This window comes from Monodelphis domestica, chromosome 3 (genome assembly GCF_027887165.1).
Source record: "Monodelphis domestica isolate mMonDom1 chromosome 3, mMonDom1.pri, whole genome shotgun sequence".
Classification (NCBI taxonomy): domain Eukaryota; kingdom Metazoa; phylum Chordata; class Mammalia; order Didelphimorphia; family Didelphidae; genus Monodelphis; species Monodelphis domestica.
In genome coordinates this window covers 45,955,616-45,981,071 of record NC_077229.1, presented here as the reverse complement: position 1 = coordinate 45,981,071, position 25,456 = coordinate 45,955,616, and the positions used below count along the sequence as shown (strand labels likewise).

Here is a 25,456-nt window from a genome sequence, read left to right as displayed (position 1 = left end):
TGGAGGTTAAGTGACTTACTCAGGGTCACACAGCTTTTTTTTTGCCATTTCCTTTTTTTTAACCCATACCTTCTGTCTTAGAATCAATGCTGTGTATTGGTTCTAAGGCAGAAGAGTGGTAGGGCTAGGGAATGGGGGTTAAGTGACTTGCCCAGGGTCACACAGCTAAGAAGTGTCTGAGGCCATATTTGAACCTAGCACCTCCAGTCTCTAAGCCTGGCTCTCAATCCACCAAGCTAGAATAAAATGTTCTTGAAGGCAGGAACTGAATTTTGCCTTCATATGTTTAGCAGACAATTGAACTGAATGGAGCTTGCAGTCCATTAAGATCCCAAGATCTTTTTTGTGTGTGTGTGTGGTAGGGGGAAGAGAGGAAAGAGAAAATGTTATCCTATCTCATCTTGTACTTGTAAAGTTGATTTGTAGAATACAAGCATGGGGCTTGAAATTTGCCCCTGGGTACATTTCATCTTGCTTTAATCATCTCTCTAAGCCAACCTAGTTGCTCCTGACCACTTGGGCGCCCTATCCCTCTCTGAGATCTCATCCCACCCGTTGCCTCTTCTGAAGCAGGGATGGACGTCCCCCTCCAGAGGATGGATTGAAGAAAGCCAAGGAGGCCAGATATCTGTAAGAAAAGTCAGTATATTTATGGTTTGCTTTATAAAAGTTACTATAATACAATGGTACATAGTATTGAATTCACAAAAATATGAACAAATATTTACAGCAAGATGCACCCACAACAGAAACATTTCTCTTCAAAAACAGGTGACGACGTACAGAGGACGGGGTCTAGATGCACAGAATGAATGGCCCAGAAATTTAATTGCTTTTTGTTTTAGGGGGGGAGGCGGAGAAAACCGAAAGAAACAAAAAACAAAACCCAGAGGCAGGAATCTTCAAAGCAAAGAGTTTTGTCAAATCAAATCAACCCCAAAGACGACTGTATTTTCTTTGTTACTGCAAACCATCTCCCTGGCCTTCTCTGAAGGAGGGGCCACACTTGAAGGGAGAGGAGAGGGAGCGATTCGGGGAAGGGTCTCATCCACGCCATCTTCTGCCTCCCCCCCTCCCTTTGAGCTTGCCCCAATCTGAAGTTTGGGAGAGAACCATCTCTTAAGGGAAGGGTGGGGGTAGGGAAATCCAGAACTTGCTTAAATAGGCCCTTTTCCATACACTGTACAAGTCTTCCTTCTGTGAAATAAATATATATATTCTTTTTTTTTCCTCTCTTGCACGTTTAAGTTGGCAGACAAGGCCTGAACCCAAAACAGAAAGGAAAGGCCTAACAAAGGCTGGCCTGCGTTTTCCCTCCATTTGGATGCTGCTAATTTTGTCTAATTGGACACACACTCACTCTCGCACACGCGCACACACGCAGTCAGAGCACACACACAAAAAGAACAAAAAAAAGTCCAAACAAAACCAAACCCAAAGCCCCAAACAAAACCAAACCCAAGTTCTTTTGTACAGAATTTACATAGTAAGAAGCTTGACACAAGCTGAGAGAGAGATGCTAGCGGCTCCTCGCGTGAGCTGGGGCGTCAGCGGGCGGCTCGGAGGGAAAGCTGTCATCTTGCTAAAAACGAGTCCAAATTAGAATAAGTTCCTTTTCTCCTAAAGTATTTACAAGCTCACTGTTGTTGGGTTTATCGGGGCTTTTCCCCCCTAAGTACAAAGAAATCCTCAAAAAAAAAAATTTCCCACGTGTTTCTACAAGAAACAATGTTCCCAAGAGAAGGTCATCCCAGCGGCCTATGTACAGATGATGCGTCGATTTTGAACTTCAAAATGCTTGTGGCTTTTTTGTCGGGTGTCCTTTATGTCCTTCTTGTTCTGTACGCAAAAAAGCAGTGAAATGAATCCTGAAAAGGTGGGAGGTGAGGGGATGGGGACACGCCTGCTGAAAGCTACTCGAGACTTCCGTCCAACGTTAAAAATCCGTTTCTTTTTCCTTCCTCACTGGAGAAAATGAAACTTTGCATTGTTTTTCTCTCAATATAAATATCTTCCAGATGGGCTCCCGTCCCTCCCTGGCCCACCCTGGGGATCCTGGATAGAGACAGGGAAGTAGACGGGCTGGCGGTAAGTAGGACAGATGGACGGACGGACGGACGGACGGATGGACAGAGGTGAGGTGAGGGAAGCCCAATGGGGTCCCTGGGCCCAGGGATCCCAGCAGAGAGCAGATGAAAGTTTGGGGGGGTGTCTTCTGAAAGAGGAAACACCCATCAAAAAAGACAACCCGTAATGGCAGAGAAAGGAAGAAGAGCTTCGGGGGAAAGGGGAGAAGGTAGGAAGCACATCAGCGTTGGGGAGCAGCCCTCGGGCCTCTTCTCCCCTGGGTTTCCACCACGTCTCCCAGAGAAGGAGCCAGCCCGGATGAGCTGAGCACTAGGGAGGGCTCCCGTCCATAGAGGGTCCCTGCCCAGTGCCCTTCCCTGGGTTCTTGGGGAGTAAACTTCACAGCACCAAAAGGGCCCTGCCTTGGCTGCTGGCGGTCAAGGGGCAGGTCAGTGGCTGGGCTGGAGGGTTGGTTTCCTTTGGAAGGTCCCCTTCCTCGCCCTGACCACTCTGTCTTACCCCCTTCTTGCTGGCATCTGAATGAGAAAGTAAACATTTTAGAGATCCAGGCGTGCCCCCTGCTGGCTCCCAGGGGCTGGCCATGGGGTACGGGTGGGGGTGGGGGAGGCAAGGGCAAGGAACAGGGTCTGAGAAGGTGAACCCCAAGAAGCCAGGCTCCCCCACGCCCACTTCTGTCCCACTTCTCAACGTAGTCATAGCACCTGCCCAGCTCCCCGGCAGCAGGGAAGGAAGACAGATCAAGAAAAAGAGTAAGCGAATAAGCCAAGCAGGCCAGTTTCCCCACCTGGTATGAACAGCTTGGAAGTCCCCAGTTCAGACCTGGGGAGGGAGGGCAAGAGCGAGCGGGCACAGGAGGCCATCCCAACATACAGAGGAGCTGGGGGAGGGGGGGACGGGCAGGTAAAACGTGGGGGGAGGGGGGCGGGGGTTGGGGCAGGAGGCTAACCGTTGGTTTTCAGTATTTCCCTGCTCCCCAAGACTAGGGCACAGAGCGTCCAGGGGCCGGAGGAGGCAAGGCAGCAAGGCCCTTCCCCTTCCAGAGAATCCCTTCTTCCCAAGTGCCTCCCAGCCAACCCTTGAGTGAATGACGCCCAGAGGGATAGTGTTATGGAGAAGACCCATGGCCCTTGCTCCCTCCTCCGGCATCGTCCCAAGGCTGAGGTTAGGGCAGAGGGGAGGGTCTCAGAGAGCGGGGCTGGGGAGAGAAGGGAGGGTTCCTAAAACACCCCAAGGAGCAGAGAGCCAATAGGCAGGGCCGGGGCGCCCAAGCCTCCCCTAGATCCCTGTTCTTTCTCCTCCTCCTCCTCCTCCTCCAAACTCTGTTCCCTAATCTCTTTCGAAAAGCACGGTCTTTCTCCCTCCATCTCTGGCTTCACATTTGAATGGTAAAAATGTCCTTTTTGTCCTTGTTTTTGAGGAGGAGGAAAAAATGTAGCAGCAACTGTATGAGAGGGGATATGTCTGTGTGACTTTTAAAAAATTCATTAAAAATAATTAAAAAAACAGAGGGAGGAAGGGAGGAGGGAGGGAGGGTCTTTTCCCACAAGTAGGAGGAAGGAGCAGGGGAGGAGGTAGAGGGAGGATTCCAGAGGGAGGGTAGTGTTGGGGTGACCCAAAGCTGGGCCTGGGGAGAGGGACAGCACCTGAGGGTGGTTGGGGAGAGCTGGGCGTGTGTGAGCCTGTGCCCGAAGCAACCCACTGGCCGGGCTGGACTGCTGGGATTCTTCCTTTTTCCCTTTCTTTTTCTGTTTTTTTTGGCAAAGCACACCCAGCTCCCTGGCATCCTAGTTCAGAGTCCCCCGGCAGTTTTCGGAGCCGCACAGACAGGGGATCTTGACGTCCTCGATGGGGAATTTATAATCATAGGTGATCTCTTCATTGACACTGATATGCTGCTTGGAGTAGATGACGATCTTCTTCTGGGACTCCACGGTGATGACCTTGGCATAGCAGTTTGGCTGGAGGGATGGAGAGGCCCAGTGAGCAAAAGGGAGCCCCAAAGGGACTCTCTACAACCTTTTCTAGGGGCTTTGGCAAGAGGCACGGGGCAGGGACAGCTAGGTGGGTCAATGGATAGACAGGATGTCCTGGCCTCAAGACACTTCCTAGCTGTGTGACCCTGGGCAAGTCACTTGACCCCCATTGCCTAGCCCTTACCACTCTTCTGCCTTAGAACCAATACACATTATTGATTTGAAGACGGAAGGGGAGGGTTTAGAAAAATAAAATACCCCCTCCAGGCCAGAGCTTCTGCGTTGTATTCTAATTTCTCTTAGAAAATTGAATATTGGTGAAAATTCCAACATTTATAAATCTAAGGAATTTTGAGGTTTACAGTTGGCATTCCCTAAAATAAGGGGTGTGATGATATGCATAACCCAGATGGAATCAATTGCCAGCACCGAGAGGGGGATAAATTCGATTACAGAACTTGGGAAAAACTTGGGTGGAAATTTGTAATTGGTTAAAAAAAAAACCTAAAATAAGGGTGGGGGGGGGGGATGCCTTAGACTGCCTGAAGGGACCCAAAGGTCCTCCCCAGTTTGCCTAGGGAGGGACCCCACCATTAGGGACAGCCTTTGATCCCGGGGCACTTACATTACAGCTGTGGTTGATAAACCTGGCAAAGTTGCCACACTTTGTCGCGTCAATGATTGTGTCGTGGTCCACCCGAAACATGTAGCTGCTCCCAATACCCTCATCCTCGTAGCGTTTCTCCCGCATGTCTGCGATGACCTGGGAGGAGAGAGGAGAAGACAAGCACATCAATCCCCGACTTGTCCATCCTGGGGGCAGGAGGGCCACGCCTCCCCGGGCGGGCGGGCGGGCAGCTGCAGCGCGTACCTGCCGGATGTTCTGGCCCACGTACTCAATGACCATTTCATCGGCTGCGATGGGCTCCATGGCGAAAAGACCCCAGTCGTGGATGTGACTCTTGCAGAACTTCAGCTTTTTCTTCCGGAACTGGGCAGAAGAGCAGAAGAAGCATAAGGAGGAGAACTTCGTTTTTGTCTTTGCAGGCGCTGAATAAATCCTGGCTGACCCACTGCTTACCGTCTCTCCAGACAGCACAAGCTCGTCAAATCGAGTATTGGGAGTCGAGCCAGAAGGGAGTTAGGGGTGGCCACACTCAACACCTTCAGGCTTCTTTTTTATTTTCTTCAAATTTTCCCAATAACAATTTTTAACATACGTTTTCCTTTCAGTTTCTTTTTTTTCTTTTTAAACCCTCGCCTGCCATCTTAGACCCAAAACTGTAGTTTGGTTCCAAGGTAGAAGAGAGGCAAGGACTGGGCAGTGGGGGTCAAGTGACTTGTCCAGGGACACATAGCTAGGAGAAATCTAAGGCCAGTTTCGAACCCTGGACTTCCCACACCTCCAGGGCTGGTTCTTCATACACTAAGCCACCAAGTTACCTGAAATGCCTTCCATTTTCAAGTAGGTAAACTAAGGCCCCCCTGAGAACCATTTACTGAACATAGCAAGAGTAGCTCACATTTAGATAGTGTTTCCGGTGTAGCTGGTGAGGGAACTTGGTAGATAATGTTTGTTTACATGATGGAACAGAGTTTAAAGGCCTGAGTTCAAATCTAACCTCAACACTTACAAGCTATGATATGCATGTACCCAGCATGCAACTCACTTAAGCTCATTTGTAAAATGGATAAGCAGAGTACCTACATCACAGGGTTATTGGGAGGTTTAAATGAGATCTTTGCAAATCTTTTCTTTTTTTAAAATTAAAACCCTCACCTTCCATCTTGGAATCACTACTGTGTATTGGTTCCAAGGCAGAAGAGTGGTAAAGGGCTAGGCAATGGGGGGTCAAGTGACTTGTCCAAGGTCACACAGCTGGGAAGTGTCTGAGGCCAGATTTGAACCCAGGACCTCCCATCTTTGGCCCTGGCTCTCCATCCACTGCACTACCCAGCTGCCTCATTTTGCAAATCTTAAAGAGCTATAAAAAACACATGCCCTTATTGCTATTGGGCAGTCAGGTGGCATAGGGGATAGAGTCTTGAGCCTGGGGTCAAGAAGACTCATCTTGAGTTCAACTCCAGCCTCAGACACACTTTGAACAACTCATTTAACCCTGCTTACCTCAGTTTCCTCATCTGTCAAATGAGCTGGAAAAAGAAATGGCAACCTAGCTATAAGACCCTGGGCAAGTCACTCAATCCTGTTGGCCTCAGTTTTGTCATCTATAAAATGAGCTAGATAAGAAAATGGCAAACTAGCTGTGTGACCCTGGGCAAGTCACTTAACTCTTTGCTTCAGTTGCCTCATCTGTCAAATGAGCTGGAGAAGGAAGTGGCAAATTAGCTGTGTGACCCTGGGCAAGTCACTTAACTCTTTGCCTCAGTTGCCTCATCTGTCAAATGAGCTAGAGAAGGAAGTGGCAATTTAGCTGTGTGACCCTGGGCAAGTCACTTGACTCTTTGTCTCAGTTGCCTCATCTGTCAAATGAGCTGGAGAAGGAAGTGGCAATTTAGCTGTGTGACCCTGGATAAGTCACTTAACTGCTTGCCTCAGTTGCCTCATCTGTCAAATTGGCAAACCACTCCAGTGTCTCTGCCAAGAAAATCCCAAGTGGCATCATGAAGAGCCAGACACAATTGAAAAGGACTAAACAGCCACAGAATTACTGCTGCTGTTGCTGTGAAGGTTTACAAAGTGCCCTTAGAGGGAAGGAGGTCCGAGTCTGATAGTGCCATGCCCATTTTATAAATGAGGAAACAGAGGTTCAGAGTTGAACAGTCCAGAGCTAGGATTTTGGCCTCCCAATCCCTAATTCTTCTCACTCGAATGTGCAGTTTCTTCGTCAGTCCTTCAGACACGTCTGAGCCTCTGTGACCCTGAGGACTGTGGCACACCGTTACTGTCTATGGAGTTTTCTTTGCAAGGTTTGCCATTTCTGTCTCCAGTGGACTTGGGCAAACAAAGACTCCTTCAGGGTCACACAGCTAGTAAGTGTCTATGGCAAGATTTGAACTCAGGTCTTCCTGACCACATAAGACTCTAATAACCTGAGGCCACCTAAGTGACTGAGATCCAGGAGAGGTTTGTCCAAATTCACTCAGGGGAATAGAGAGCAGTTAGGGTTCAAACTGAGATCCTTGACTCCAGCTCTGGGGGCTCCCCGGTATACTAGGCTATACACGACTGCGGCCATGGTTCTGGCCAAAGAAATGCGGAAAGCCTGGTTCCAAGCTCCTTTATACAGTTTAATCTGCTACTTTATAGAAGAGACTCTGCATTCTCCCTGCCCCCACAGTTACAGGACTTTGAAAGCAGGAGCCAAGGAAGAGGCTGCAGGGCTTGGGCAGCAGTTGGCACAGCCCTGAGGATGGTTTTTCTATTGCTTTCAAAGCCTCCTTGAGGGCTGCAGACTATTTTTATTAGGATTTCCTATTGCTTATTTTTTAGAGGGAAAGAGAATCAGGAAGACCCAAGTTCAAATCCAGTCTAAAATGTATGGCCTTGGGCAAGTCACTTCACCCTGCTTGCTTGGTTTCTTCATCTGCAAAGAGTTAGAGATAGAAATGGCAAACTAGTTATGTGGCTTTGGAAAAGTCACATAACATTATGTGCCTCAGTTTCCTCATCTGTCTAATGAGCTGGAGAAGAAAATGGCAAACCACTCTAGGATCTGTCAAGAAAACTAACCTTGCGGGTAGCTGGGTAGCTCAGTAGATTAAGAGCAGGACTAAAAACTGGAGGTCCTAGGTTCAAATCTGACCTCAAGATACTTCCTAGTTGTGTAACCCTGGGCAAGTCCCTTAACCTCCATTGTCTAGTCCTTACCACTCTTCTACCTTAGAACCAGTGCACCGTGTGGATTCTAAAGTGGAAGGATTTAAAAAAAAAAGAAAACTAACTTTGTTTGCCTCAGTTTCCTCATCTGTAAAGAGCAAGAGAAGGAAATGGCAAACTAGTTGAGTGACTTTGAGCAAGTAACAGTGTGCCTCAGTTTCCTTATCTGTCAAATGAACTAGAGAAGGAAATGGCAAACTGCTCCAGTATCTCTGCCAAGAAAACTCCAGATGGGGTCACAAAGAGTCAGATGTGGCTAACTGACACCCACCAAAAGGCCTCTTAGGACCCCTGGCCTCCTTCAGATCTCAACATCCCCCCATCCCCTGCCCAGGCCTTTTCAGATCCCTCTTCTGGTTTGCTTCTTTTTGAAATTACTTTGTATATTCTTGTCCTTACTTATAGTTTCTATCCCTAAAAAGAATTTACTTAGTATATCTTCAAGTAGACACTGTATCCCTTGGCTATCTGGTGTATGCATAATCTCCTCCTTGGGGTCTGGGCTGTATTCATTCTGGTCTTTGATTTCCCTCTGTTGGTGCTGAAGAGGTGTTGGACGGAATAGGAAAATTCAGGAAGATCGGGGCCAGGCCACTGAAGGAACCAGGTCTCCAGAGCTCATACTGAGCATGCCTGGGACTAGGTTGGTGATATTATAATGAAGGTGAAAAATGGCAGAGGCATTTTGGGAGAGATAAGTGCCACCTACAAGCCTACGTGCACCTAAAAAAAAAAAAATCCTTACCCTCTTAGTATCAGTTCTAAGACAGAAAAGTGGTAAGGGTTAAGCAGTGGGGGGTTAAGTAACTTGCCTGGGGTCATATAGCTAGGAAGTATCTAGGCCACATTTGAACCTAGGGCTGGTGCTCTATCCATAGTGCTACCTAGCTGCCCCTCTAGATGCTTTTATTGAGCAGGAAATCCTCTCTTTCTCGGAAAAGGGGAAATGGTCAGGACCTGCGATCTCATTGTTATGGGGAGCGATCTGATGAGGAAACTTCTATCAAAGGCAGATCAGTGTTTCCTCTTCAATATTTAACCTTAGAAAGTTACCTAGAAGGCAGCTGGGTAGTGGCAAGTCACTTAACTCCCATTGCTTAGCGGAAGGAAGGAAGAGAGGGAGGAAGGAAGGAAGGAAGGAAGGAAGGAAGGAAGGAAGGAAGGAAGGAAGGAAGGAAGGAAGGAAGGAAGGAAGGAAGGAAGGAAGGAAGGAAGGAAGGAAGGAAGGAAGGAAGGAAGGAAGGAAGGAAGGAAGGAAGGAAGGAAGGAAGGAAGGAAGGAAAGAAGGAAAGAAGGAAGGAAGGAAGGGAGGGAGGGAGGGAGGGAGGGAGGGAGGGAGGGAGGGAGGGAGGGAGGGAGGAAGGAAGGAAGGAAGGAAGGAAGGAAGGAAGGAAGGAAGGAAGGAAGGAAGGAAGGAGGGAGGGAGGGAGGAAGGAAGGAAGGAAGGAAGGAAGGAAGGAAGGAAGGAAGGAAGGAAGGAAGGAAGAGAGGGAGGAAGGAAGGAAGGAAGAGAGGGAGGAAGGAAGGAAGGAAGGGAGGGAGGAAGGAAGGAAGGAAGGAAGGAAGGAAGGAAGGAAGGAAGGAAGGAAGGGAGAGAGGGAGGGAGGGAGGGAGGGAGGGAGGGAGGAAGGAAGGAAGGAAGGAAGGAAGGAAGGAAGGAAGGAAGGAAGGAAGGAAGGAAGGAAGGAAGGAAGGAAGGAAGGAAGGAAGGAAGGAAGGAAGGAAGGAAGGAAGGAAGGAAGGAAGGAAGGAAGGAAGGAAGGGAGGGAGGGAGGGAGGGAGGGAGGGAGGGAGGATGGAAGTTGCTAAATCCCTGAAACTCTGAATAACTTGCCCAGAGTCACACAGCCCATATAAGAGAGAGGCAGGACTTGAACTCAGGTTGTCTGGCTTTGGGCCAAACTACATTGCAATGCTCCTCTTCTGAGAGGAAAGGGAATTTTGTGGATGCTAACATTTCCTTGCATCTGCTAGCCAGAGCTGTATGTGGGCTGATAAGGTAATCTAGGTTATTCCTAACCCTGAAGGAAATGCCGAGGGAAGCTACCAGGACACAATGACACAATAACTTGATGTATTCCTAAAATCCTAATTATAGAGCTGGAAATGACCTCTGAGGCCACCTAATCCATTCCCTTTCACTTTATAGACAAGGAAATTGAGGCCTAATGAGAGTGACTTGCCCAAGGTCACGCAGAGAGCAAGCAGCCGAGCCCATCGGACTGTATCCTATGCTGTCCATGAAGACTGTCCATCTTCTGGGCATTGATGGTATGGTAGGTTTGGGAGGAACCTCAAAGATGTGGCAAATTCCTAAAATCCCTGCCCTATGAAGTCGATGTGAGCAGCAAGGCTGACCTGCTCAGGACTTCAGACAGCAAAGAGGGGGAAATCACCATCGGCCTTCAAAGTTACAAGGAGAGGAGAAGATCCTGGTTCTTGGGAAGAGGAGAGAGTGCTCCTGGGAGCGTGAGGGGAAGGCCTCCAAGTTTATTGGATAACAAAATCTTCTTGACGTGGAGAATAAGAGGGAAAAGTCCTTTGGGCGGCGGGGCAGGGGGTAGCAACAGAAAATGACAAAGCAACAGCTGTAGGCAGAAAAGGAGAGTTGAGGCTTAGAAGCTTAATGAAAGCAATGGGCCCCCTTAAGAGGGGACACTGGGCTTCCAGGCAAGCAGGAGGGTGTATGAAGGAGCCACTTAATTGGGCACAAAAACACAATCTGGAATTAGAGGCAGGGATTAAGAAACACCTCGGCTACCAGTGAAGAGCAACTGTTGCAAAGAGAAAGCCGAACATTCTGGTAAAGTAGCAACAAACTCATTTTTTTTAAATGAGATGGTCATACCACAAGTGAGAGGGGGATATATGATGCCCTATTGGCAGTCCAGATTGAGTCCAGACCAGTAGGCTGGAGGAGTCAGGGCAGGGAAGGAGGGAGAAGTTGGACCCAAAGGAGCTTCTCAGGTCAACACCTAGCTTGGGGCTCTGAAAAAATGAGACAAAAGGTCAAAGGCGAGGCATTGAGCTAAGTGACTTGCCCAAGTTCACACAGCGAGGAAGTATCTGGGGTCAAATTTGAATTCAGGTCTTCCTGACTCCAGGCCTAGCACAATATCTGTTGTGCCAAACCAGCGGCCTCTAGACTAAGATTCTTAACCCAGAGCTCCATGGTTAGATCTGTGAGTTGGGAGGGGAGGAATCCAAATAATATTTGAATTCTTTTAATTCTGTGTCTTTTATACATTTGACAAGGTGATTCTGAGAAGATATCAATTAGTTTTTATCAGACTGCCAAAGGGGGCGAGCACACAAAAAACTTAGACAAGGTTTCCAGAAAATCACTGAGTGGAGGACAAGAAGGGAAACGGGGAAGGCGCCTCTTCCTGTGGAGTAGAGGATTATAGGACTCCTCTCCTCCAGCAAGAGGATGGCCGAAGAACTGGACAGGGCAAAGCACTGAAGGATAGAGTAAATGTTGGGGTCTAGCTGGAGGTGGAAAAGTATAGCAGGGTTACACTAAAGTGGAATGGGCTGTCTTAGGGGTAGTGAGTTCCTCATCACTGAAAGTCTGCAAGCAAAGGTTGGATAATTCATGGTCAAGGGTATTATAGAGGGACTCCTTGTTCAGGCATGGGTGGACTAGTTGTCTTTTCTGGTTCTTTCCAACTTGAAAATTTGGTGAGACCAAGATTGTCAGAGGCTCTTTCCTATACATTTCCCTTTGTGGATAGGGGGAATAGTTTTGGACAGCAGCTGGACCAGGCCTAATGATGGATCCTCTCCAGGTTTTAGAAATGATTTGGCTTAATTTTAGGTTAGTTCAGCTGGGTTATTTTTGCAAGCATCATAGCTCAAAAAGTCAAAAGTACAGACAAGAATTCTTGGACCAGAGACACAAACAAGATTTACTGGGCTGTCGGCAGGAGAGGGTTCTTTGCCCAGAGCCATAGGAATGCCAAGCTAGAGGGGAACCAATGTGGAAAAGCCCAAGATGGACAGCAACCTGGTTCGGAGGACAGTAAAAGAATCTGTTTCCAGCACGAAGACTGGGCATGTGCAAGACTCAGTACAAGTATACCTATGAAATAATACTGAGAGTAAAGAGAAAAAACAGGCATTCTAGACCATTCTTTGAAGGACTCTTGGGAAGAGAGGCAAGGGAAAGTGATATCTGTGATACCTACAGGGGAGGGAAAGTCAAAGTCAGGGATCTTTTAAAAATATCACTATTGCTGGGAGAAGGGGGATTTTAATTAATTTGTTTTTCCAAGTTTGTCCCCAATAACTTCTGAGTAACATGATAAGAGCCAAGGTTATTTCCCATTCATGGAACTTTACTCTTAACCCTAAAGCCAAGAAGGATAAAGAGTCTGAGAACAACTTAGTGCTCCAATTTCCTTATCTAGAATTAGAGGTTTTAACTATGGTCCTTCCCATCTCTCACAGTTTGTGTTCTAAGCTCTTCCATTCTAAGTTCTAAGATTCCTTCCAACTTTTGAGTTTTAAGGACTCACTCCCCAGCTCTGATCTATATTCTAAGAGAAAGTTACTTTCCAATTCTGTCTTTCTGTGTTTCGAGGTCTCATCTCATCAAGTTCTGACAATGTGTTGTTCTAAGGGCCCTCGAAATGCTGACACTCAGTGTTCTAAGATCCCTTTGAGCTCTGATATTTCTATGTTCCAAGTTCTCCAGCTTTGCCATTCCATATTCTAAATTATCCCCCAGCCCTGATCATCCCATTTTAAATTCTCTTCCAGTTCTGAGAGTCCGTGCTCTATTCTCTTCCAGCTCTGACAGTCTATGTTCTAAGTTCTTCCAGTTCTGACATTCCATATTCTAAGTTCTCTCCCAGGTCTGATATTCTATGTTCTAAGTTCTCTTTCAGTTCTGACAGTCTATGAATAGATTAAGTTCTTTTATAGTTCATGTTCTAAATTCTATTCCAATGGCATTCCATATTCTATAAGTTCTCCTCCAGCTCTGACATTCCACATTCTATATTCTCTTCCAGCTCACATTCTATATTCTATATTCTCTCTCAGATCTGATGGTCCATGTTCTAAGTTCTCTTCCAGCTGACAATTCATGTTCTAAATTCTCTTCCAGTTTTGACTGTCCATGTTCTAAGTTCTCCTCCAGCTCTGACATTCCACATTATATCCTCTTTTCAAGCTCACATTCTATATTCTAAATTCTCTCAGATCTGATGGTCCATGTTCTAAGTTCTCTTCCAGCTGACAATTCATGTTCTACATTCTCCCCCAGGTCTGATATTCTATGTTCTAAGTTCTCTTCCAGTTCTGACATTCCACAGTCCACGTTCTCCATCAGCTCTGTACCAGCCTTTCTTCTTTACACAATAGGGATGAAGATCCCCAGGATTTTCCAAGTGATAGGAGGAAAATGAAGCTGCCTCAGTAGGCAAGGGTGACAGAGGTTCTGGTGCCTCCTACCTTTAACTGGTTGAACTTGAGCAGGTCACTGTCACAACTTCCTGTGAAGGAGGAGAGAAGGCGCCGCTGTTCTGAGCGGCGCTCGGAGCCCGCCCGGGTGGAGGCATGTGGCTGGGCAGGGATGCTCATGCCCTGGAGATTGGGGGAAGAGAGAAAAGAAACAAACTAGAAACAGATTCTGATGACCCTGCTAGAAGCAGACAGTGATGGGCCTGCACCATGAGTAGGGAGGCAGGAGGTGGCTCATGATTTCCAGCTTCATGAAGCACGAGGGGCAATGGTGGGGAGGCAACAGGGGTGCAAACAGGTGGCCCATGGCAGAGCCGACTCACCTGGGTGTCTGCTGGGGGTTCCTCGGCAAAGGCGCGACTATTGTTGAGGTATTTTAGTTTATCTTTCTTGTCGATCTTGTAGTAACCCTCGCTGCGAGCGCAGCCGGTTACATGCTCCCGAATGCCGTCCTCTCGCTTTTTCTTCTTGGGAGTAGAGAAGCTGGTGGGTGGGGATAGGTCAAGGCCAGACACAAGAATACGACAGAGAACAACGCCGAAAGCCTAAAGGCCCCCCCCAGCCGCACCCTGCACCAGACCCACATACACCTGTCCCTGGCTCAACAACCACCCGATACTTAACACTAAGAGACTGCTGAATTCCTAACAAGTCATAGACTTGACCCAGCTCAATGGGACAGCAGATAAGATTGTTGGGAGACTGTGCGACTCAGGAACAAGGAGCTGGAATGGAAACAATAAGGCACCAGGGCTGCACACCTCATCTTATAGGCGAGGAACCTTGAGGTGCCAGAAGTAACTTAATAAAAGCTATGAAGTGCAGGGCAGCTAGGTGGCTCCACAGATAAGAGCACCAAGCCTCAAGAGAAGAGGTCCTGGGTTCAAATCTGAAATCAGACACAGCCTAGCTATGAGACCCTGGGCAAGTCACTTAACCTGAATTGTTTACTCTTCGGCCTTGGAAGGGATACATAGTATTGAATATAAGATAGAAAATAAGGGTTAAAAAAACAACAACTGTAAGTGTGGGGCGACTAGGTGGCTCCACAGAGTGCCAGGTCTTGGGACAAGAGGTCTTGGGTTCAGATCTGGCCTCAGACACTTCCTAGCTGTGTGACCCTGGGCAAGTCATTTAACCTCAATCACCTAGCCCTCACCACTCTTCTCTTAGAATTGATACTAAGACAGAACAGTTTTGTTTTGTTTTTTTAAAGCTACTATGACTGAGCCAGGCTTCAAACCTATGTCCCTCAACTCCAAAGCTTCCCTGTTTTCCCACCAACATTTCCTGGAGCCCAGTGAGCTATGGACTGTCTTTGGCCCTTCCTCGTAGCCCCAGGGCAGATGGAGGATATAGGGATGGTAGACCCAGAGCGTGTCATTGAGCCAGTCCATGCCATTGTCTTGTTGCAGGAGCCGGTCGTAGGTGACACAAAGGAAGCGGATGTCCTCCTCATCGATTCCACCATTCCAGATGTCATACAGGATGGTCATCTCCTCAAACTCTGAGCGGGGCCGGAAGAGGGGCCGCTGGGGTGATGGGAAGTCAGGGGAAGGTGGGGGCAGAGGGGGTACAACCATGTCTTCATGCCGCTTCTTGGGAGGCCGGCGCCAAGGCAATTTGGGCTTGCTGAAGCCACCCCCATTACCACTGTCTACTTCTTCCTCCAGCCCGAGGCTGGGGGGAGGCGGCTCTTCGAGCCACTGATTCTCAAGCTCTTTGAAAGGGAGCTTGGTGGCCTCATCAGGCGGGGGTGGGGGAGGAGGTGGGGGCGGGGGTGGGGGAGGGAGGCCCCCGTCGTTCCTGAAGTCCAGCGTCACGACCCGGGGGTCTGGTGCCCCGTGGAAGGCAGCGGTGGCGGGTGGCTGCCCTGCCAGCAGTAGCAGCTTGTGGCCTGCTGCCTCAGGAGGCAAGGTGGCGAGCCTTCCTGGAGGCACATCCAGGGTGAGCACGGCTGGTGGGGAACGTTTGGGCCTCCCGGGCTTTCTCTTTATGGGAGAAGGGCATGGAGTTGGTAGGGAAGGGGCCAGAGGCAGAGCCAGGGGCAAGGTCAAGGGCAGAGGTAGCAAGGTGGGGGATCGGGGTAGCAATGGACCTGGAGGGAGAGTCAGAGGGACTGGCAGAGGGACTGGCACTGAAAGGGGCACAGGTAAAGACACAGGTAGGGGGAAACCGGATTCTAGGGGGCTGGAAGACGTCGGAGCACCAGGGCCTGGCCGATCGTCCCCAGGGAGCTTCTTGCCAGGTGGGAGGGAACATACAGACAGCGGTAAGGGCCCCATGGGCTCGGGAAAGGTGGGTGTGAAGCTAAAGTCTCGCCCAGGCGTCCGAGGGATGCCACCGCCACTGAGTCCAGGAGACTGAGACGGATAAGAGAAGGGACTGCTGGGGACCTGGGGGGAGCTGAGGGCCAGGCTGCTGGCAGTGAGGGGGGTTTCACTGCCTGGTGTGGCAGGCACAGTCTCTGTGCTCTGGGACTTGGCCAGAGGGTCCCGGCCTGGTGTTCGAGGGGGGAGTTCTTCAGGTAGGGGCTCTTCTAGGAGAGGCAGTGGCTGGGAGGGCCTGGCAGGGAACAGAGGCTGAAGCCTAAGGGACTCTGGCTCCAGAGGAAGGACCACCTTGGGGCCTATGGTGTGGGGCCGGCCCTCCACCTCGACCTCCCGAAGGAAGCTGCCCTGTTGAGGTGTGGCCTCTGGGGGGAGGCCAGGTGGGCTTGGCGGTCGTGACAGAAAAGACATCTCCTTGAGGACCTCCGAGGACTCCAACTCCGTCTCTTCCCCTATAAGCAAAAGGAGGGAAGGAAGAGGAAGAGGAAGAGGAAGGGGGAGGGGGAGAGAGAGAGACAGAGAGAAGGAGAGACAGAGACAGAGACAGGGAGAGAGAGAGAGAGATGAGAGCTCACATTTCAACAGCATTTTCTTTTCAACTCTTACTTTCCATTTCAGAATCAATATGGTGTATTAGTTCCAAGGCAGAAGAGCAGTAAGGGCTAGACAGTGAGGGTTAAATGACTTGTCCAGGGTCACACAGCTAGGAGTTGTCTGAGGCTGGGTTTGAACCCTATCTATTTTGAACCCCATTTTGAACTCCTATCTCCAGGTCTGGCTCTCTATCCACTAAGCCCCCTAGCTGCCCCATTTCAAAAGCATTTTGATGTCTCTAAAGTGATTTTGACATCTTTGTGGGGTAGGTAGTGCCAATATTACTATTCCCATTTCACTGATGAGGCAATTGAGGCTCAGATTAAGGGAAGATCAAACATTGACTCAGACGGATTTGAAGACAGATTTCCCTCTTACACATATCAGATGGCCTCTAAGAGTGAGAGATAGGGTCAGGGACATGAAGGCTGTCATTAATCTAGGGCCAGCACCATAAGTAGAATATAGAAAGGGAAGAGAAGAGGGAGGCTGGGCAGGAGGTCTCCTCAGGCCATCTCAGGACCTAAGAAGGGAAAAGACCAAGGCAAGCAGCGCCACTGGATGTACCTGAAGCATCCACAGGTGATGGGGTCAAGTGTCTCTGTGGCTCTGGTGGCCCAGGTGTAGGCAGCTCTTCCAGCATCATGTCCACCTGCTTGAGACCAGGCTGTTCAGGGGCATCCCCACTTCCAACCGTCTCCTCTGCCCTCAAGCCTGTTGACCCAGGCTCATCCATCACTGGTGTCAGCTCCAAGATGGTAATCATCTCCTCTTCCTCCTCCTTGACGATGGTTCCAGCCTCCATTGCAATTTCGGCTCCTGGCAGGTCTTGGCCTTCCCCAGCTGGTGCTTCCTCCATTACCTCCTCTGACTCGGCCTCCGCAGCCGCCACGGCCTCCTCTTCTTCCTCCTCTTCCTCCTCTTCCTCTTCTTCCTCCTCTTCCTCAGACTCTGAAGTGGACTCATAGTCTGAAGAATCCTCACTCTCTTCAGAAGATGCTGGCTCTACCTTGGATGAGGCCATGCTCCGAACATCCTCTGGGAGGGGGACAAGTAGGGTCGTGTGAGTGGGAGACCCACACATCCATCCCCTCTAACCTGGAGATCCCATGACTCAGACCCAGAAACTCACACGTCCTTCCCCTCTAACCCAGAGATCCCATGACCTACAGACCCAGAGATCCACACATCTGTCCCTTCTAACCCAGAGATCCCATCACTCAGACCCAGAGACCCACACGTCCTTCCCCTCTAACCCAGAGATCCCATGACCTACAGACCCAGAGATCCACACATCTGTCCCTTCTAACCCAGAGATCCCATCACTCAGACCCAGAGACCCACACGTCCTTCCGCTCTAACCCAGAGATCCCATGACCTACAGACCCAGAGATCCACACGTCTGTCCCTTCTAACCCAGAGATCCCATCACTCAGACCCAGAGACCCACACGTCCTTCCGCTCTAACCCAGAGATCCCATGACCTACAGACCCAGAGATCCACACGTCTGTCCCTTCTAACCCAGAGATCCCATCACTCAGACCCAGAGACCCACATGTCCTTCCCCTCTAACCTGGAGATCCCATAACCCACGGAGATCAAAGACCCAAAGAAGGTCCTGACCACATCAAAACACTCATTGTAGCATTTTTTTTTCCTGGTAGAAAAATAAATGGAAACCAAGTAGATAGCTAGATAGATGCCCATCAGACTGGGGGCTGGCCAAACAAGTCGGGGGTGTGAATGTGACACTCTGTGGCTGTGCTCATCGCTTCCACTTTCTCAGCCATTGGAATGGAAGCTCTTGGAGACAGGGATTGTTTTTGCTTTCCTTTGATTCCCCAGCTCTGAGCTCTTAGCACATAGCACATAGCCAAGAGATGCCTGTTCGCTAAACAAATTGCCCTAACCTCAGCTCTCATTTTCTTGGTGGTTGTTACTAGAGAGGGTGGCAGCGCAAGGGGGGGTTAAGTGACTTGCCCATTGGGAAATGTCTGAGGCCAGATTTGAGCTCAGGACCTCTTTTCTGTCTCTAGGCCTGGCTCTCTATCCTCTGAGTCCTTAATTGTCCCCTGTGATTTCATTTTAATAAAGAAACTCCTGAAAGAAGAAACTCCCTTTACCAATAGAGGCTGGCACTTTGTTAGCAATTTATCATTTGAAAGAATTGCCCAGAAGATGAGGAATTCAAGTGACTTGAGTAAGGTCACATAGCCACTATGTGCCAGAGGCAGGATTTCAAACCAGGTTTTCCTGGATCCAAGGCGGACACCTTTATCCATGGAACTACACTGCCTCCTCGATAAATAAAATTTAACCTTTTTTTTTTAAGTGGTCAAGCCCAAAGTCCTGATGGGCACAGCTAGGTTGATCGGGGCTGATCCCAGTCAAGAGCAAGGGCAACTTGGTGGGCCAAAGGACCCAGCAGTTTTCCTTGTTCAGATCTGCCAGAAAAAGACGAGACATTTACCTTCGTCAGAGTTCAGGCCTTCCTTCTCACTCATCTCCACCTCAGCTGTTTCTTCTTCATCTTCTTCATCGTCCTCTTCGTCCTCCTCCTCTTCCTCATCGACATCCTCCTCTTCTTCTTCCTGAGTGGGGATGGGGAGGAAGCATGGAAGGGGGTCAGTATCTAACAGCGGCATTCTGGGCTCTCTGATGAACTGGTCACATATCTCCAGCTTTCTCTTGGATGGCATTCAACCTGAGCATCATGTGGGCATCTTGGACCCAAAACGGGAACCATTATCTTTTCCCTTCAACCTTCCTCCCTTTCCACCCAAACTGCTAACAGCCTCTCGTACTAGGTGGCGCCCTCCATTCTTTTCTCGAGCACTCCATATTGTCAACCCAGGGCCACAGAGTCAGTCTGGACTAAGACTAGGGCTTTCTGGTCGGGATCCCCATCTCAAATCCTCTCCTTACTCCAATCAGTCCTCCACTCATTGGCCAATGACATCTTCCTTTTTTTGTAACTCTTACCTTATGTCGTAGACTCAATGCTAAATATCCATTCTAAAGCAGAAGAGAGGGTAAGGGCTGGGCAATTGGGGTTAAGTAGCCTGCCCAGGGTCACACAGCTAGGAAGTGTCTGAGGCCAGATTGGAACCCAGGACCTCTGGACTCCAGGCGTGGCACCCCCTACCTGCTCCCTTCCACCTATTCTGCAGAGCCACATGCCTATTTGCATGCTGTCTCCCCCCAGTTAGAATGTGTCTTTGAGGGCAGGAACCAGTTCTGGGCTTTTTGCCCGTTTGATTAGAAGCACTTAGCCAGGCCCCTTTTGGAGCCCCCAGCGCCCCTCCTGACTGACCCCACACCTTGTCGGATGAGGTCTTGGCTAGCCTGTCTTCTTCATCTTCTTCCTTCTCTGAGGATGATGATGACGATGATGACAGTGATGAAGACGACGATGAGGATGATGAAGACGACGAAGAAGAGGAGGAAGATGACTCCTCCTTGTCATCCTCTTCCTCCCCCTCGCTATCCAGCTCCAGGGGCCGGGCCGGCCGCCTCCGGATGCTGACACCATCCGGGTCCTTCTTGGAGAGGTCTGAGGGGATATCAGACATGTCTCTGTCCCTTTCTGACTCTGGGGGAAGGTGAGAGGACAGGGATCAGGGAAAGGCTTGGTTTAGGCAGGAAGGAAGGGGATTGGCTCCTTGAGGGAAAGTAACCAACCTTCATCTTCTTCATCCACTGAGGTGGAGGGCCGCAACCTCTTCTGGTCTCCAGTGGAGGCTGGGTCGGGTGGTTCCTTCCTCTTAACCTGCAAGCATAAGTGCTGATTGGCACAGAGGGAGGAGGAAACGTGTCTCTCCCTCCCACTCCAGGGTCTCTGAACCAGGAAGACATGACCCTGTTCTTGTACTCAGAGTGGATCATGGAGCTCCTAGGCTCAGAAAGAAAGTCAGCTTCCCTGTTACAGATATGGAGGGATGGGGCCTCCTGCCTCCTACCATTGGCCTCCAATACCCCACAGCCCATTCATCTGCCTTGCTCCCAACGAGGCCCAAGGAACAGAGGTTCTTACCTTAAAAGAGGGCAGCCGGATGGCCCCACGGAGGCCAATGCTCAGTGCCATGCCCTCGTAGCCCAGCCCTTCACCCTTGCTCCAGTTCTCCAGCAGGCAGGATGTGAGGCGGTCTTTGGGCTTTGGCCTCTCTTCATCTTTATGCTCGCCCGATTTCACTGGGGTCAGTGATGCCTACAGGGCAGAGAGACCAGGAGAGTGATGGCTGCAGACTCATGTAGCACAGTGGGAAATGCCCTGGCTCTGGAACCTGGGGATCTGGGGCCAAATCTTCCCCGTGACACTTACTACCTGCTGTGTGACCTTGGGTAATTCACTTCCCTTCTCTGGGGCCATCTGTAAAAATGAAAGAGGGTTGGACTAGAAGATTCTGAGGTCTCTTCCAGACCTATAGCTCTGGTCTTACTGGCATTCAGCCCCCGTACCTATAAAATGAGGGGTTCAGGCTAGAAGACCCGAGGTTCCTTCAAGCCCTAGGTCTAGTATCTCATGAGCTCTTTACCCCTTGCCCTTCCTATGCAAGAGGAGTCACCAACAAGGGGTGCCCAGGGGCAGAGTGAGGTGACCCCCATATCCGCTTACCTCAGCCGTTCCTCTATGGATACCCGGGAGAGAGAGGTGGATCCCCTGGGGAGGGGGGAGTTGGATTGGGGATCACTCAATATGGTCTCAGCATCAACCCCCACCACTGGGTCCTATTAGTCCCACATCCTATGTGAACCCCCTTTCTGGTATCTGAATATTAACATTAATAATAACAACAAGAAGTACTTAGAGAAGCACTTTCAGGATTATAGAGTGCTTAAATACACAGCAATCCTGTGCTCCTATTAGCCCCATTTTACAGACGAAGAAACTGAGGATCAGTGACTTGCACCCCGGCTTATATTACTAGAAGGTGGTTGAGGGAACAGTCAGACTTGGGTTTTCCTGAGGGTACTCACTATGCAACCTCGCTTGCTGTCAGGTCCCTCCATTCTAAAACTTGGCCTGGACTGCCCTCAATCATTACTTGTCAGATAGAATAATGGCAGCTGGAGGACAAGGACTATCTAATGTTTGTTTCTTCGTACACTCAGCACCTAGCATAGTGTTTAGCATATGAGAGGGATTTATTAAGTGTTTGCTAAATTCAATTGATCAGGGGCAGCCAGGTGGCTCAGTAGGTAAAGAGCCAGGCCTGGAGATGGGAGGGGAAAAACCCCATTTGATCATCAGAAAAGCAGCCCTGAGGCAGCGTTCTCTATCAGAGGTCTGGAGATGAATCCCAGTTTAATACTTATTGGCCCACTGATCTCCTGGTTGACCCTTGGTTTTCTTTTCTCTGAGCAGCCAGGTGGCGCAGTGGATAGAGTACCAGGCCTAGAGTCAGAAAGTCCCATTTTCCTGAGTTCAAATCTGACCTCAGCCAGCTAGAGGTCCCTGAGCAAGTCATTTAACCCTGTTTGCCTCAGTTTCCTCATCTGCAAAGTGAGCCGTAGAAGGAAATGGTTCATCATTTCGATATCTCTGCCAAGAAAATCCCAAACGGGGTCGTGGAGAGTTGGACATGAGTGAAAAACGACTGAACTGAGCCATCTGTGACAAACCAATGAGAAGATGGCTGTTACTGAACTGAGATGGATCAGTTGAATTCCCTTACCAGCCCCAGAGCCCTGGGAGGGCAGGGAAGGGCCCTTTCTTATCTCCTATTTCTACTCTTCCTCCCCTCCTCCCTGTGCCCCCTTGACCCAGCCAAGTCCCCTTACCTTGGCCATCCGCTCCTTCTTGTCCCACCATTCATCGAAGGCCCTGAAGGCTACCACCTCCACCATCTTGCGGTTCAGGTCCCGCTTCATGATGGCCTTCAGCTCCTTGACAATCACCAGCAGGACGCCGTCTACAGTGGCCTTGTGTGGGTCTTCCTTCTTGGGCATATAGCCCGGAGGTGGCACCGATGGGTCAAATTTGGGCAGCGGGGGCCACTGCTGGCCCCGCCCCACTGCCCCTCCCATGGAGAAGGGCCGGTAAGGGGGCAAGTTCACAAACTGCATGCCGCTCCCCATGAACGGTGGGTATTGGCACACCCCCTGACCCTGCATCATCCGGCTAAGCATCTGTGTCTGCATCTGGAAGGACATGGGCATCCCGGCCCACTGGCCACCCAGCACATTCATCATGTCCACCTGCATCATGGGAAACATGCCCGGAGGAAAGGGGGGCAGTGGGGGCAGGATGTGGGGTGGGGGCACCCCTGGAGGGGGTGGGGGTGCTGGCAGGGGTGGGGGTGGCACTGTTACTGCCGGGTGGGTGGGGGGCGGGGGTGGTGGGGGCGGTGGGGGCAGAGGGGGCGGCATGGGGAAACCAGGCTGGGGAGGAGGTGGTGGCGGAGGTGGCAGTGGCGGTGGGAAGCCGGGGGGTGGCAGAGGGATGGATGTTGCCAGCACTGCCGGCGTGGTGACCGATGAGTTCACCACAATGGGCTTGGGGCAGTCGGCACTGGTGATGGGTGCAGAGGGCAGCTCATCATCTGAGATCTCCATGTCCTCTCCTGAGGACTGCTGACCCTATGAGAAAGAAGACAAGATGGTGGTCCACAAAGAGCCCGAGGTCCCTCCCTCATCCCCCAAGCCCTGTACAGGGCTGCCAAGGAGGTATTAGGATGTCTCTAGGTGAGGGCAGCTTGGTGGCTGGGTAGATTTAGAGTCAGAGGTCCTGGGTTCAAATCTGGCCCCAGCCAGTTACTGTGTGACTTTGGACAAGCCACTTAACCCCCACTGATTAGTCCTTCTGCTTTAGAACCAATACAGTGTTGCTTCTAAGAGGGAAGGTGAGGATTATTAAAAATATATCTCCATTTCGAGGCTCTCGCTACAACCTCCCACATGTTGGGAGCTGTGGTAGACCTACAGAAGGTGAATCTGTCTAGGTGCTCAAGAAGCATTCTTTCAGGGTAACCCCCAGCTACCCAAATCACCATATAATGTGAGAGACAGAATGATGGCTTTGGAGCCAGAGATTCCCAGGCAGCTGGGGCCAGAGACATCATTCTGGTCAATCCTCTCATTTTAGCAAGGAAGAAACTGAGGCAAACAGGGTTAAGTGACTTGCCCAAGGTCACACAGCTTGCAGCTGGATTTGAACTCAAGTCTTCCTGTCTCTAGGCCCAGCCCTCCATCCACTCTGCCACTGGTTGCCCTGTAGCTGGGACGTAAAAGAAGTTATTTAGGTTGTCCATTCCCTCATTTGAGAGAGGAAGAAACTGAAGCCAAGGAACAAAAGACCTGAGTTCAAATGAAAATTTGAGCAAATCATTGGACCCTTTCGTCATCTGTCAAATCAGGGGGTTGGACTAGATGACCTCCCTCAAAGGTCCTTTTTGGCTGCGGAGCAAGAATAAGTTAAATGAATAATGAAGCTTGTGTGACCGCCAGATGGCAGCCTTCAGTACAGACAGCTGTAGGGACCTGCGGCAAAGGAGAGAGTAAAGGGGAAGGGGAGCTCCTTGGGCACCCCTAATGCTCCACTTCATCCTTCAGCAGTGAGTCAGCTCACCGGGAGGCCCCAGGGAAGACTTCACTGGATCTGAAGTTAAAGAACCCGAGTTCAAATTCTGCCCATCATTTTTGACCTTCTAGCCTAGAGACACTTTCCCAGGTCTGTTTCTCTATCTATAAAAATGCCAAGAAGTTGGCCCTTTCCAGCTCTGGAGCCGATCTGACAAAATGCCCTGGGCAGATGGGCTCAGCTCCTCCTCTGCCCTCTGCCAGGCTCCCTGGACAGGAGGCCAGAAGCAGCCACCCCATCACCATACCAACAGACTTGGAAAAAAAAAAAACATTCTTTCCTGGAAAGCTAAAGAAAAATCGTCTGCCTTGTAAATGGGAGAGCTGGCTCTAAATCTGTCGGGCCTCGCACTAAAGCAAGCAGAAACGCAGGCCTAAGGAATCGACTTAGCTGACTACCAGGTACACAGCTCCAGCTGGCAAGACGAGCCCACCAGCCAAGGGAATCCCAGCCTTTTCCCTTCTGGTCCAGCCTGGGGATTTTCTTACAGGACCAGAGATTTAGACCTAGACAGGCCTTAAGAGGGCTCCCTGCCCAACCCCCTCATTTTACAGGTGAGGGGACTAAAGGCTAGGGAGGGAAATGACTTGCCCACAGACACTAACATGGAAAAGAGAGGTTTATTGCTAGCTGTGTGACCCTGGGCAAGTCTTTTAATCTCAACTGCCTAGCCTTTGCTACTCTTTTGTCTTGGAATTGATACTAAGAAAGAGTTGGGAGAGTGAGAGTGAGAGTGAGAGTGAGAGAGCTAAAGAGGGAGAGAAGAGAGAAAAGAGCCAGAGATACACAGAAGGAGAGAGGGGGAGAGAGTTGAGAGACAGAGACAGAGACAGATCGAGAGCAAGAGTGAGAGAAAGAGAAGCAGACACAGAGTCAGAGAAAGGAAGGAGAGAGACAGAAGAGATAGAAGGAGAGAGAGAGGGAGAGTCAAAGACAGAGAGAGAAAGAGACAAGGACAGAAAGAGGGAGAGAGAGAAAAGACAGATACACAGAAGGACAGAGAGTTAGAGAGGGAGGGAGACAGAGGAAGAGGGAGAGAGAGAGAAGGAGAAAGGTATACAGAAGGAGAGAGAGTTAGAGCCAGAGAGGGAGGGACACAGAGAGACAGACAGGGAGTCAGAGACAGCCAAGAGAGAAGAGACAAGCAGGCCCCTCTGGTTCTAAAGCTCATTCCATTGGGCTTGGACTGGCCTTCTTGTCAATTCCAGACTGTACATTGCAGCATACATAAGGCAGCGTAAAAATGGCGTGGCCTGGCGGCCTCAGCTTCCTCATCTGACAAATGAGCTGGAGAAGGAAATAGTAAAGTATTCCAGAATCCCCAGAAGGGGTCACTAAGAGTTGGACACGACTGAATTACGGAGCTCCCCTCTCACTAAAAGGCTGGCGTTCCCTAAGGAAATTCCCTCTTGGTGCCCCTCAGCAACTCGCTATGGTTTAGCAGGTTTGTTATTATCGTTAGCAACATTACTGTCATTGTTAAAACATAAACATCTCATTTGAGCCTCAAAACGACCATGTGAGGAAGGTGCTATTATTCTCCCCATTGTACAGATGATGAAACTGAGGCTGAGAGGTTAAATT

At 49.9% G+C, this 25,456-nt stretch overlaps 1 protein-coding gene across 9 annotated transcripts in view; it reads right to left on the bottom strand.

The window, feature by feature from the left end:
• Positions 1-627: 627 nt before the first annotated feature.
• SETD1B (SET domain containing 1B, histone lysine methyltransferase) overlaps positions 628-25,456 on the bottom strand; it is a 44,659-nt gene continuing 19,830 nt past the window's right edge. For 2 of the 9 annotated variants that reach the window (XM_056821803.1, XM_056821797.1), the window contains exons 7-20: positions 22,075-22,872; positions 20,909-20,953; positions 20,615-20,662; positions 20,327-20,500; positions 19,975-20,062; positions 19,614-19,885; positions 18,764-18,884; positions 16,860-17,330; positions 14,726-16,150; positions 13,692-13,858; positions 13,360-13,491; positions 4,933-5,052; positions 4,687-4,824; positions 628-4,046 (exon numbers count right to left, since the gene is read on the bottom strand). In XM_056821803.1, the coding sequence (XP_056677781.1) occupies positions 3,873-4,046; positions 4,687-4,824; positions 4,933-5,052; positions 13,360-13,491; positions 13,692-13,858; positions 14,726-16,150; positions 16,860-17,330; positions 18,764-18,884; positions 19,614-19,885; positions 19,975-20,062; positions 20,327-20,500; positions 20,615-20,662; positions 20,909-20,953; positions 22,075-22,872 (4,173 nt within the window). In that variant the 3' untranslated portion in view covers positions 628-3,872. The remainder of the gene's footprint in view (positions 4,047-4,686; positions 4,825-4,932; positions 5,053-13,359; positions 13,492-13,691; positions 13,859-14,725; positions 16,151-16,859; positions 17,331-18,763; positions 18,885-19,613; positions 19,886-19,974; positions 20,063-20,326; positions 20,501-20,614; positions 20,663-20,908; positions 20,954-22,074; positions 22,873-25,456) is intronic. The other 7 variants (XM_056821799.1, XM_056821798.1, XM_056821802.1 and 4 more) reach the window with 7 other exon arrangements.